The sequence below is a fragment of the Manis pentadactyla genome, chromosome 12 (genome assembly GCF_030020395.1).
Source record: "Manis pentadactyla isolate mManPen7 chromosome 12, mManPen7.hap1, whole genome shotgun sequence".
NCBI lineage: Eukaryota > Metazoa > Chordata > Mammalia > Pholidota > Manidae > Manis > Manis pentadactyla.
Window position 1 is genome coordinate 35,706,834 of NC_080030.1, and position 14,875 is coordinate 35,721,708.

General features: G+C 45.2%; 1 protein-coding gene across 1 annotated transcript in view; it reads right to left on the reverse strand.

The window, feature by feature from the left end:
- Positions 1–14,875, reverse strand: part of IGF2R (insulin like growth factor 2 receptor) — a 98,907-nt gene that overhangs the window by 72,555 nt on the left and 11,477 nt on the right. The window contains exon 2 of the mRNA XM_036886778.2: positions 5,532–5,671. Coding sequence (XP_036742673.2) covers positions 5,532–5,671 — 140 coding nt within the window. The remainder of the gene's footprint in view (positions 1–5,531; positions 5,672–14,875) is intronic.

Sequence of the window (14,875 nt, forward strand, 5' to 3'; positions counted from 1 at the left end):
GCGCGCTGGGCCCACCGGACCGCGCCAGGCCCGCCAGACCACACGCGCCAGGTCCAGACCGCGCTCTCCAGGCCGGGTCCGCCAGACCAGGTCGCACTCGCTGGGCCCGCCAGACCAGGCCGCGCTCGCCAGGCCCGCCAGATCGCGCCGGGTCCTCCGGACCGCGCCAAGCCGTGCGCGCCAGGTCCTCCAGACCACGGTCTCCAGGCCGGGTCCTCCAAACCAGGCCACGCGCGCAGGGCCCACCAGACGGCGCTCTTCAGGCCGGGTCCGCCAGACCAGGCCGCGCTCTCCAGGTCAGGCCGCGCCGGGTCCTTCAGACCCTGCGCACCAGGCCCGCCAGGCCACGCTCACCAGGGCCCGCCAGACCGCGTCGGGTCCTCCAGACCGCGCTCTCCAGGCCAGGTCCACCAGACCAGGCAGAGCTCGCCAGGGCCCACCAGACCAGACCACGCTGGCGAGGTCCCACCAGACTAGACCACGCCGGGTCCTCCAGGCCACACTCTCCAGGCCGGGTCCTCCAGACCAGGCTGCGCGCACCACCGGGCCCACCAGACCGCGGGCTCCAAGCAGGGCCCGCCAGACCAGGCCGCGCTCGCCCAGGCCCGCCAGACCAAACCGCGCTTGCAGGGCCCGCCAGACCGTGGCAAGTCTGCCAGACCTCGGTCTCCAGGCCGGGTCTGCCAGACCGCGCCGGGTCCGCCAGACCACGCGCTGGGCCCGCCAGACAGCGCTCTCCAGGCCGGGCCCTCCAGGCCGCACTCGCCCGAGCCCGCCAGACCAGGCCACACTCACCCGTACCCGCCAGACCAGGCCACGCTCTACAGGCCAGGCCGCGTCAAGTCCTCCCAACCCTACGCACCAGAGGGCCCGCCAGGCCACACTCGCCCGTACCCGCCAGGCCAGGCCACGCTCTACAGGCCAGGCCACGCAGAGTCCTTCAGACCCTGCGCACCAGGCCCGCCAGACCACGCTCTCCCGTACCCGCCAGGCCAGGCCACGCTCTACAGGCCAGGCCTCGCCGGGTCCTCCAGACCCTGCGCACCAGGCCGCGCTCACCAGAGCCCATGAGACCAGGCCGCGCTCCAGGCCTATCAGGCCTCGCTTGCAACCCACGGCGACCCCGGCCGAACCCAGCCGAGCTCGCAACTCGGCCTCGCTGAGGCTGCAAGGCCTGGCGATCCCAGCTTTGCGGGCGGCCTCAGGGCCCACCACGCGGCCACCAGGCCTCCCCAGCACCTCGATCAGAGCCTGTCAATCTGGCCGACAACCCTCTCCGTGCTAGTCACCGATGTGCTTGAGCAAGGCTTCCCTTTCTACCCACTTTCCCTTTATTGTATCGTGTCTTTTACCGTGTACTAGTCACATGTTATTTCACAAAATTTTAAAAGAATCCTCTCTGCCCAATTCTCCAGCTGCTGCCTCATTTTTCTGCTCCTCTTTGTATTAACACTCTTTAAAAGAGATTTCTATTCTTGCTACCAACTGCCCCTCCCACCAAGTGACTCCCCCTTGTTTCCCCATTGGCTCTTTCCCCAGAGCCACATGACTCACTCCCTGGGCTCCAAGTCTGCTCAAATGTCACTTTCTCAGCAACTCACCCCACTGAATATTTCTGAACACATACTTCTGAGATCCCCAGCTCCTTACCCTCCTTCCTTTTCTTTTTTACAGTATCAGGTCCTAAAGTACTGCTTAGCCACTGTTGTTTTGTCTTGTCTCCCACTGCACTAGAATGTAAGCTCCATGTGAAAAGGGATTTTTGTCTGTTTTAGTGACTGATTCGTTCAAATACTGTTATAAAAAAATAAATGAATATTAAGTGTTGGCTGTTTTAAAATGTAATTTCTACATAAGTCTTTTAAGATGTGACTTAACCAAGTAAATCAGAATAAAATATATTTACTGAACCATCCCCATACAGTTAGGCTGCTCCAGCATATGTACAACTAACAATGTTACAAAAATATTTTTTGCACAAAAAATCTATATATGATACTAGTTTCTCTACTAGTAAGATTTACAAAAGGTTAAAGAAAGTTGTTTTTAAAGTTTAACAGATACTGCCAGACTATCGGGAGAGACCAAATGAGACAAAAGCATTGAATTTTATCTAAAACTCAACCAAGTTATCATCTTAAATATCCAATAGGATCAGATAGTTTCAAGAAAGAGAAAGAATATAGCCTTAAGAGGAAAAGATAGTTTCACATCTTTGAGATGCAAAATTCAATCTAGTCATCCACCTGGACAGCTGTAACATATTTCTCTGCAAATACACAAGAATCAGACAATAAAAATATCTGAAGTCAGGGTCAGGCTCTTTAGAGTAAATGATGCCACCTGACATAACTACAATCAGATTCACTGTGTCCTATCCAGGCACTAACAAGAGGCCGATCAGAATCCCAGGCTACTTCCCTAGTGGGTACATCAGCCAGTTAAATGGGCTGATAACAGGCTTCATGAAGTGGATAGAAAATTTTTAACCCTTAAAAAGAATAATTAAAGCCACAGAATTAATATTTGAGATGTTAGGAAAAATGTGAACATACTCAGTATTTTTACGTACGTGCAATGTTTAAGGTTATAACTCCAAAGGTTGTAACAGCAACTGACTTAGATTTGTAACAGTATTGGAACATTCAAGAGAATTTCAGGTTTATCATATTTATAAATTTATTAAATTTATATGGATTGTCACTGCTTAAATTTTGTCATATCAGATATCTAAATATTTTAAAAGGAAATCAAATTTATAAAATGTATAAATCATTTTAAAATGTGGTGAAGGTGATTCAACTAGATTGTGAATGGAACCAAATGTCCTCCAGAGGCTCCGTAAAAAAGATTGCTAACCTAACTGTTAAAGTTATACATACATAATTTGTGCCTAAAGAACAACTAACATATGGTTTTTTAATCAAAAATAATGTAATGCTGTTTAAACCAAAGTTGAGGTCTTAGTATCCATTTCTAAATACAAAAACTACCCTTGTGGGCACTATAAAACTCACATCAACAATTACCTTCCCAAAAGCGCTATAGAAAACCGTCTTCCCATACTCATACATGATGTGCCCATTTCAAGGTCCTTGACAGCACTCTGTGATTCAACCATGTAAACTTGTGCCAATCTGACTGAAGAGTAATGAGATTTCATTATTGCTTTGATTTGCATTAACATCTGCTTTCTAATGAAGTTGTACTGACCATCTGGATTTCTTCTTTTGTGAACTGCCTGTTCTTAGACTTTGCCATTTTTCTCCTTGGGTTGGTTCTTAACATTTTTATTAAGAAAAGCTCTTACCTCCTCTAGATTACATTTCTATTTTATGGTTTTTCCCCAATGCTTTATTGTCTTGTTACTTTTAACTCATCTGTACCTTTTATTATATAACAGGAGAGGTCTGCCTAATGCTGTTTCCCAACAGATAAATAGATTAACTACACCCAAATTTTTGGTCACATATAAAGTTCTCATATACATTTGGATCTATTGCTATACCAGCTCTTCTATTCCTCTGATCTACTGGGATATCCAATTTTTGAGGCTATTCTCAAAATTCACATTTTTTCTTTTCTGGCAAGTTCCTAAGAAGTTAGGTTCTCAATTGTCCTCTTAGGGCCAAGAGTTCAAATTTCCCATCATGGTTCCCATTCTAAGCTCTACAACTGTCTGATATGACCCTATGACTTATAAAACAACATGGCCCTGAGTACACAAACTCTGGAGTGCCTGTCAGCATTCTAATTCATACCCATCCAATCCCTGGTAAGCTGCTCTGCTTACCCATTTTTTGCTTTAGTTTCTTCATTTATAAAATGAGGGAAATGAAATCACCTCCTCAAAAAGTTGTTGAATGAATTAAATGAGATATTTAAGAACAGAAAGCCTGGCATATAAGTACATGACAAATTTAGTTATTTCTATTGTATAACACAAACTAGCAAAATTAGATCAGATTCAAAATTATCTCTCTGTTAATATTACTGTAGCTCTTAGCACGCATGACAGTTGGCTTTCTTAAGTTAAAGGACAAGGCAATGACACGTAGCATACCAGTCTGGGAAAAGTATCTGTCCTGTGTGTCTGGGAGTAAAATGAAATTGTAAACTGCTAGTTTATATCATCATCAACCTGTAATGTAGCTTTTAACTCATCTAGTTACCTTAGCCTCTCCACTTTATAACCAACTTCTCCTATTTCATCAGGCCCAGCTTTCTAAAAATGCATTCTGTTAGATCACCTCCCCTGTTACCATCACAAAGAATCTGTAACAGAGCCACTGCCTACCCCAGAAAATATCAACTTTCCTGTCTGGCTTTCAAAGCCTGCCTAACTTGGTCATTCTCAAAGTCTGTCCAGCTATGCCAACTTTACATCCTCCTCCCAGTGACCCATCTGCATCTGATAGCCACCTTGGTTACATTAGACCACACTATACTGCCAAAAACCAGAAAACACACTTTTATTAGCCAAAAATATTATAGTTGAGGAACCTGCTTTTCCTCTTTCTGAAAACCTGAGCAGCCTCTCTCCCATGAATCATCAAAAGATTCCAGGAAACTGGTGACCTCATTTGTAAGATTTTTAAGTATATCACAAAAATAATAAAATTTGTTATGAACCAAGAGCTTAGAACAACCTGGTGCTTTCTCAGAGCTCTACCCTGGGCTTCAAATTCCTCTTACCAGTTTTCAGTCTACATAGTCTCCTGGTTGGGAGAGAGGGAAACCAGACAGGAGCTGGGACTCCACCATCAGACCTTGAAGACCTCACACAGACCCTGCTCTCACCTGCAGACCATTCAAACTGCTGTGGTCAAAGGTCACCACGGACATCCATGCTGCCAAACCCAAGGACAACACTAGCTGCTTTTATGTCTGCCTATGCCTCTTTCTTTAGGCATCTGCCCCTTTCCTGCTTCCTGTAACCCCCGATGGGGTTGCCAGCCCCTCGGACCCATTGTCCTTCCTCTACAGAAGAAAAGAATCCAAAAGAGGACATTTGGGGAGTGAAATCAGGCCTAAGAAAAAAAGGTTTGCACTTCCTGCTCTGGGATTGGTAGTTCTTAGGACCATTTAATTTTTAATATAAGACTAAAAATAAAAGACCATCTTTGACCCCATGTCAATACAGACTGCCTGAAAATCAAACTACCACAGAAGAAAGAAAGCACAAAGGGGATGAGGGAATAGGGCACTAGAGGAAACAGGGTAAAGGAAGGAGTCTTTAAGGTCTAAGGAAAATAGGAGAAGGCAGAGCTGTATAGGAAACATCCTTCCATATCAATAAATACCAGTGTACATAATTCCTCATAATGATTGACTACAAAGTATCCATCAGATGGAAGTAACCTAATTTGACATCATATTGGATATTTAATCAACTGTCACCACTTTTAACCATCGTAATATGTACAATGTATATGTCATGAGCATATATGACTGTGTAGATACACAAACATAGTGATTTTTGCAAAGCTGGGATCCTGCACAGCCAGTAATTTAAGGGTAGTTTTACTTACCCACAGAATGATAGCTGTTGGTCTTCAAGTCATGCATACAAATAGCACTTGATGGCCCACACTGGGCAATGTCCACATTTCCACAGATGCTGATTTTATATAGCATCTTATTTTGGATATCAACAGCTTCCCATGTGTAACTAGAAAGCAAGAAAAACAATTTGTCACTGTCACTGAACTGCCAGTAATTAAAGTTATCTCTAGTTTTACATTCAAGCCACATTTGCTTAAGACTAACTACCACATACCCAGAGGACACATTTTCATTAGCCCAAAATACTTAAGTCAAACTATATTAAGTTGAGTAGAAGCCAGGATAGAAACCACTAAACACCACCTTACTCTGGTTTAATCTACCCTGAAGCCATGTCAGGACTCCACAATCATCAAAAAGCTTTAAAATCCAACCATTACGAATATCAACTCACATTAAGTATTGCTTAAGAACCATGTTGAATCTCAGACAGTAACCTTTCCAATCACACTGGAATGCTGAAAAGCCAAAGGATTCTTTTTAACTATTTCATTTAAGAACTACATATGGCATCAAAGACAGATCTACTACTGGTTTTGCCTTTTACAGCTACAGGTCAGATCTGGACTGACGAGATAAAACTGCGATGAGCCAAAATGAGACAAAATTTACTTTAGGCTGACCACTACATTGAACATTTTACATGCATTAAAACTCATTGTTTGGACTTCTGTCAAAGGAGATAACAAGTAGTTATTAAGCAATCAATCTGCCTACATAGGACAAAATACTGGTTTGTCAGTTCTGCCAAAACAATTATTCTCAATTCCCTACCCTTCCCAGATTTTGTCCATTTTGTAAAATGGGGGTCACTTCCTCAGCACGGGGAGACAGGAAATGAGGATAATGACTAAAAAGTTCCTTGCAAAATGCAAAGGTACTGCATCATTCAACAGTATGCTGGAAGGAAGGAAGATAGGTCAGAACTGCCCAGGTTCAGCCTACTCCAGAGCTGTGAAGGACCAGGAGAGACCCTGAGGTCACTAAGCCCTGAGACACTGTGTCACAGGGATTTCTCTCCCCAAAGCAGTCCCCTTGGTGACAGAAAGCACTCCTGCCCATAATTAACAGTTTGATCGAGAGCTCCCTCTCCCCCCACCACAGGCTTCAGGGCAAAGACTCAGCACAAAACACCAGGCAGCACCCCCCTTCCCTGCCTAGAAGCAGTCTCCCCAGAAGCCCCATCCAGTGATGGAGGAACCCCAACAGGAGGGGTGTTGACAGGCAAGGAGCCAAGCATTCTCCTGAATCCAGGTCTGGGGGCTGATCGAATCCACCAGCCAAGTAGCATAAGCAGGCATATGCATTCAAGCAGGGCGGCAGACATTCTGACAGCCACTTGACTAACTGCCAGAAACCTGAAGAACAGGCTGGTGTGCTTAGTAAGGGCCCGGCCTTGCAGTCACACCAGGCTCAAAAGCAGTTATAGCTGAATTCAGCTTCCTGACCAGCAACACCTTGGCTTTATCTCCTGCATTCAGGAGGCGGAACAGCACACAGGAGGAAATAACCCAAGTATTCACCAAGCATGAGAAAGTCATCAGTAAAGGCCTGTTTCCTTTGGCCTTCACTCATGTTTATTCATTTGCTTCACAAATATTTCCTTATTACTTACTGCAGGGGCACTGTGGAGAACAGCAATGATCAAAGCTGACCCAAAATCTCCCTGCCCTCCGGGAGTGTATACTCCAGGGCAGAACAGGAAACAAAGAGACAAACACACACAGGCCAACTCCACCCAAGCACCCATGCGAGCTCTGACAAAGACAAAACAGCATAACGTGATGGGAAATGACCATGTAGCTACTTTAGATTGGGAAGTCTTCAGAGGTGATATTTGCCCTGGGACTTGAATGACAAAAAGGAGCAACCCAGGGGGTGACATGTAGGGGGAATATTCCAGCAGACCGGTAGCCACTGCGAGGTCCTGAGGTGGAAAGGAACTCAGCACACTGAAGGAAAGGAAAGGAGGGCCATGTGGCCAGAGCCAGGTGTGCAAGCAGAGCAGCAAAGGGTGAGATCAAGGAGATGGGGTCACCTGGCCACACAGGAGCTTTGCCAATTTTAAAGGGAGCAGTTTTGATTTTGTACTTGAAGCAAAGGATGGCCACTTTAAGACTCTATGAATTTTTCCTTAAAATTTTAAGCTAGTGTTTTTATTTGCATGGTACTAGTAAAATTTTGCTATTAATTACAGTTAATTAAGGAAAAATGCTAATCTCTAATTCAGGAGCCATGGTTAAGTTTTCCCAGGATACCGGACATCAAATTTAAAACCTTAACAGTGACTACTTGCGACCAATATAATATTGTACATAAACTATACTTCAATTAAAAAAAAGTGGCATCACTAAAATGTTCCATAATCCTAAGCATATGAGAGAGTGTACCATTTTAGGATGAGTCTACAGGCAGGAATCAACTCTAACACAGTACCCCAAAATGCTGTGCTTTTCTTAAAAACAGAAATCCACTGCTGTTTTTGCAGAGCTGATGTTTAAATAAGTTTGATGCAAATAAAAGAGAGTAAAATGAGGATATTGTCCCGATTACCTGGAAATCAGGGTCCCTAGAAAGAAAAATGCTGCTCTATTTAATTTTGTTTATTTTCTCTATTTGCACTTCCTCTTTGCTTTGGCAAGATTTATCAAAATGATAAGTAGTTACGGGAGTAGGGAGGGATGAGCCTATGAAAGTACCCGAGTACTGTCTTTTATCAGGGGGTTGGTTTACCCACTTACCCCAGGGTAGCCCCTCCAGGCTGGAGCCTTCAATGCCACTCACAAACCCAACCTGCAGCCCTTGGGTGGGGAGTCCTTATCACATCACTTAAAAAGAAAGCAGTGACCGCAGCATGTTTCTAAATCACACTACCAAGGCCTCTGCAGGCCATCAGCACTGGAAACAGTCTGATTCCAACAGGCATGTCTGCTTTAAAACAAACTCAGCGCCTGGTATCATTAGGAGCCCAGGAATAAGCATACCGTTGAAATAATCTACCTGAAAACTCTTGAAGCATATTCCAAAAACTATTGTTCATGCTGGTATGTACCCTCATTAAATTAAATTATTGTCTAGATATGCCTTTGCTAGTGGTGAATATTTTTTAGACTATCTCAAGATAAACTTGAAAGTCATATAAAAATATATCTGATGGCACTTTTAAGAAAATTACGTGTCTGAAACCAGATTACTCTAGACTCCTTGCTAGATTAAAGGCCAAGCCACCAGAAAGGCCTAGGCTGAAATCTTATTTTAAATTTATCTTAACATTTAAAAGCACCATGATCACATTTGAGAGCCAGAAAATGGTTTATGAAGCAATAAAAGCATTATAGACAAAATAAAATTTAATAGTATCTCTGAGGAACAGTAAACTTTTGTCCAAAAGCTTGTCCACTAGAAAATTCTCTACCTGACGTGAACATGTACAGCCAAAATTAGGAAACTCAACAGAATGATTCACTTAGCCAAATGAGGCCATTCAGCTGAGATTCCCAGAAAAGTCTACCTCAACTAACCTACTGAGCTTACATAAGTAAAGACTTAAGAAAACAACTGACAGGAGAAAATGAGACCGACATACTTGATTCAAAGAGAAAACCAAGCTGTAAGAGTAAAATTTTAAATTTCAGCAAGAAAGAAACCCCTGGAAGAAAATATTTGCAAGATGTGTGAAAATGTAGTCTTCACTCAAATATACACACACGTGAATGTTTCAAATATATTTGCTATATAAGGATCTCCTGAAGCAGGACGGAGTTCCCAGTGGGCATTTTCTTGAAAGTCTAACACCCGTATCAGTGTCACGTCTTCCAAATGCCTCTATGGCTCTATGTTGTCCTCCATGTCTCATCTGAGGGAGACCATAAAGGCCCAAGGAAGCAGCTGGTCAATGAGAACATCACCCAGAAGTCCTGCCTGCTGCCCCAGCCTCACGAAATTCAGTTACCATCCTTGGAGGAAGCAACCCATTCCTAGTTAGAATCGCTCTTCTGGACACAAAACCATCTGTGCAAGAAGTCTGGCACTGAAAGTCAGCAAAAGCAAGGAAAATCCCTGCCATCCAACCTCATTTTCCAGAATGTACGATGCAGTTAGCCGATGTCCCCCTCCTACTCTCAAAAATCCAAATCCATGTCAAAGCAAACCTGACTTTGGGTCAGGGAGTGTCACTTTGGGGTCAAAGGCTCAAAGGCTCAGAAAGATCAGGCCCCTTGCCCAACATCACACAGTTATGAGATGACAAGGCTAAGAATAAGATCAGGTCCTCCTGAACTCCAAGGACAAGTGCGTAACCACTGAAGCAAACCGCCTCACTTACTTTCAGTTCTTAGAAAGAACTTAACTTTTCAGAAAATATTTAGTTTCAGTTACAACACTGAAACTGGCATAGCAGTCCACAGAACTTTATAGAGTTTAAATCACAATAAATGCCACTAAAATGACAGATTCTGTATTGCATAAAGACTTCCACATCATCTGAGACGGCCCTGAGGAGAAGCTGTGAACCTGAGGATCCAGGCTCTCCCCTCAACAACAGCTTGCATACTTTTCCTGGCTCAAGTTCTTCCCCCAGTTTTAAGCTTCTGCTGCTCTTTACCCCCACCATCCAGTTCTGCTTTCTCTTTTGTACAGTTTGAATTGCCAAACAGCAGAGGCACCGCCTTCTGCAGTCTCTCTTCCCTCACTCGACTGGTTTCTGTGGGAAGAACCAATTCCCCCAGCCCCTCCTTCCCACCAGCCACCCTTGCCTCACTTTGTATCCAAGCTGGCTGAAGACGCTTCCAAGAAGGAACACATCTATATTGTTTTCCTCATCTCAGACTCCCTCTCCTTTAAAATCTCTACTTAGCAGAGGGCTACCTCTCAAAAATCCCCAAAAGTCCAGTAGTAAGTGTCATTAGTAACTTGGAAACATCCTATAAAAAACCAGCAGGTCCACACAAGGCAAATGACTTTAAGAGATCTCTGACTTTAATATGAATTCTGCGGATGGAAGTACAGCATTGGGAATACAACCAATAATACTGCAATATCTTTGTATGGTAGCTACACTTATCATGGTGGGCATTTAGTAATGTACATAATTGTCAAATCCCTACATTGTACATTCTGAATCAAATATAATATTGTATGTCAACTATCAAGTAAAATGAATTCTGTGGCTGAAATATGACCTGGACAATTGTTTTCACCATATAAGCTGAGCACAAAGACTGAGTTCTCTTAAGAAATGCTCAGGACTCTCTACCCTGCTCTCCATTCCCTCCTCCTCTGCTGAAACTCTCCTGGAGTCCTGCTTTCGGTCTGTGTCTGTTCAGTGGCACAGAGGTTCCATTTTAACCTCATTTGGTTTAAATTTCATAACATCCCGAAAGGTGCTGGCAGATCGCCAATTAGAAGGAAGCGCACAAGCAGAGCGCTGCCAGCCAACCCGGAAGCAGGAAGGGGTTTCTGCTTTCCCGATACTGCCCCCCAGCAAATGCCACATTTACAACCCATCCTGACGGAGCTTAGACCAACATGGGAGCAGCAACAAAGCACCAAACCTAGCTAGCTAGCCTCACAGCCACCTCGAGTTCAGAAAGCTTACCAAAGAGAAATGCAGAGTCGTCTGCACTGAACAAATGTGTGTCCAAAAGAAAAAAAAATCAAAAGAAGAAAGATAAAGTGGTACAACTGGACAATGTCTTTGAACTGTTTGACACTGTTTTCTTACTGGAACACCTCCCAGGTTTTCACATATGTCATCACTAAATACCTGCAAAACCACAATACCTTGCAAAACATAATTTGGGGTTCCTTCATTTTTTAAAAATGTGAACATCTAAAATAAAGCATATAAAATTCAGTTATAAAATGTATGGCATGCCCAACCCCTTAAAAGAAAAAAAAAATCTTAGAAAACTGAATTCCTTCCCTCCAACACAGAACAGTTCCATGAATTTTCACTCAGGCCTTTCCTGTACGCACTGTCACATAGCCACACTTATATCTTAGTTCCCTTACTCCCTATGAATCTTGGGGTCATGCAGCTATTAGACATTTTATTAATAACCTACAATTATCAGCACATAAAGCAGGATAAAGGTATGATGGAATCAGCAATAAAATTAACTAAGCATAAGTGAATTTATAATTGGTTTCCTCTTAAAAAAAAAAACCCCAGTTGGTGTTACACAAGCTGAATTCACATGGCATGGTCACTGGGCTAGAGGAATGTCTACATCTAGAATGAGCAGCAAATCTAAAATTTGGGGGACAAGGAGCACGTAATGTCTTTCCAACCTGAACATCAACAAAGATTTTCCTACTTTGGGCCTGTGTCCAAGTCCACTAACAGACTCTTCAGGGCATCATCTGGCCACTACTGCCCCTTGTCATTACCGGCTGGTTTCTCAGCTCATACATCCATCCAGCCCACTAGCCTCCAAAAATCTGGAACAGTCTCCTAAACTAAGAAGGGGGAAAGGAGGGTATGGAAAGAGGCAGGGTTTCCAAAATGGACAGGCTGCCCCATTTTGCTGCAGACTGTCAAGGGCATAATGTAACCACTGCTGTCAACAACTTTCTGCTGCTGACACTGAAAGAGAAAAATCTGATTTGGCATGATAAATCTGCATCCTGGCCCAAAGGCCGGGGAACACACAGATTTGGCACAGCCTAGCCAAAGCTTATAGAGGAAGTACTTGACTTCCTTTACTAACCAACCCACAAAGCTGTGGATACAGATACAGGGCCTGCAAAAAAGAAAAAGAAAAGAAAAGCTGGAAGTGCCAGGCACTAGGTCTGGTTTTCCCTGACAGTTATGCAGGATCTGGGGGTAGGAAGGCAGCTGGCTGGATGGGATCTGGCTGGAAGCAAGGCTCCAAGTCAGCACCAGAGTCTAAGGTGCCAGGAGGTGGGCAATGGGGCACCCAGCTTTTGCAACCAGCACCAGGAGTGATTAACAGAGGTAATGGGAAATAGAGGGCTGAGCTTCATTCTGGAAGGTGCCATGGCAACAGTGGGAAAAGCCCTCAGACCTGACCCTGCATCTTGTGCCACCAGGACCTGGGACATCCTTAACCTCCCTGTGCCCCAACTTCCTCTCCTACAAAATTGAGCTACCCCACAAAGTCACTGAAAGAAATCAAGACCAGTAAGGTAGAGCTTTTGAGAGACTTTGATCTATGACTTTCATTTGAATCAGTAAGACTCAGACTACCTAAAAATTGAGTTTTCAAGAATAGGTAAGTCGGCGTGGGGCCTCCTAAAGGAACAGCTCATGGCCCTGGCCAGGACCTGAGAGGGAGAAGGGGAGGGGGACAGGGCCCGGACACCCACACCCACCCACACACACACACCCCCACACACACCAGCTGCCTCCTGGGATCTCTCAGGACAGGACAACTGCTTTGGGCCTACCAACTGAGCCTGCACCACGTAGCCACCAGGTGCCACCAGCTGCCTCTAGCACAGAGGCCTGATGAATCTGAAATTTCTGGCAAAGAAGCAGGAGGTTAAGGCCAGTACACACTCTTCCTAAAGAGTGTGCAATTTCACAGTAATGCAAGGTGGGGAATTCTTAGTAAATCGGCAAGTGTCCCTCCATAACACAAAGCTACCTGCCCCTGCCACGCTTGCTGTTATTTTTCTCAGGTCAACTCAGTGGTACCAGGATGCAGGCCAGTATTTCGACCCTAAACCCTGCCTTCTGAGGATTTTTAAAAATCAGAGTAATCATCTGAATGTTCTCAAACTTTGTTCCTCCCACATATAAAGAAAGCCTGGATGATAGGCTGCCCTCTCCTTACTCATCCAAGTATCTGAATTCAACTAACTTTAAAGTCAACCCAGACCACAGCACAGAATTCAAACCCTAATGGCTCAGTCCCCTTGTCAGCCATCACCAATGCCCAGGAAACCCTCCCAGAGCCAGTGCCCTCCCGCAGAGCCCTAACTACAAGGGAAGGTCCACCTTCCCAACTTCTGGGGAGTCAGCTCAGCTGGTTTGTTTGTGACACTAATGAGGCCACCACGAGGTGCTCAACCTTCACCAGACCAGTGAGGCTGAACACAGGGGAAAAGTCTCTGCTTTGAAGTTGCAGGGGTCAAATGTCAGACTGGCACACGTGGCACAGAACATACTCCCACTGGGGACAGGGAACACACACAGCACACACCTTTAGTGCCATGCCAGGTATCACCTTTATGTTTCCTGTAAAAAACCAGAATTCTCTCACCTAATCCTGAAGGTCTTTTTATGAAGAACAAGAGAGCATTGTTGAGCAACGGTGTGCCCCATACTTCCGCTGAATGATCTGCAAACATCATCACTCAACTTCACCCACTCTCTCCAGGCAGGTGCTGCCCCACCTTTACAGACACAGACTCAGAAAGTGGCAAAGGCAGCATTTAAAGAGACCCATCCTGCCACAGAGCCGTGCTCTCTCCACCACGTGACCACAGCAAACATGTCAAGAACTTAAACATAACTTGAAGAGAAAAGGGAGCCATTTACTAAATTGCTGCCCTTAGCAGAGATCTTGCTCCTTGTTCACTGAGGGAATTGAATCACAAACTTCCATCTTTCCATCACACCTGGCAACCTACCTGCACGGTACTGAGGGAAAGGCGCACACTGCCTTCCCTCCACTGCTGAGGGCCAGCCTCCCCTGCGCCTGGCCCCAGCCTCCCTACCTCCACACACTGCTTTTGTTTCCTCTTCTCCTTCCTTCTCTTCTCTCAGGATGACCAATGTTTCTTTCTGTGCAAGATCATTCCCCTCTGCGTGCAATCTTTTCATAATCTATCCCTCTTTTTACAACACTCTCCCACATATCCCAAGGCAACTACCACCCAGCCATCTGGCCCTCTTACAGCAGCCCTCTCCCTAGTGTTGTCCGAACCTACTGCCTCCGCGTCCTATCCTCCCAGGCTCCCTCAAGGCCAGCTGGGCCTTTACTCACCTCACCACAAAACCCACATACATCACCGTCACCAAACACCTCAGCACTGCAAAATCTACTGGTCAGTTCTCAGGCTCCCTGTTACCTGACTCTCAGCATTTGAACACCTGCCCACTTTCTTCTTACAGCTCCATCTTCCCTGGCCTCCGGGAGACTACTCTCTCTCGGTTCTCATCCCACCTCCCCGGCAGGCCCTCGCCAGCCTTGTCGGCTGGTTCCCATCCTCTGGCAGACCTCTAAGAATGGAGCACCTCTGATTTTGCCTCCCTCGTGCCCTATGTAAACACATCCAGTAATCTTCAATTTACACACCAGCAGGTCCCCAAATGATGCCCCCGGTCCATGGCGCTGCCCTG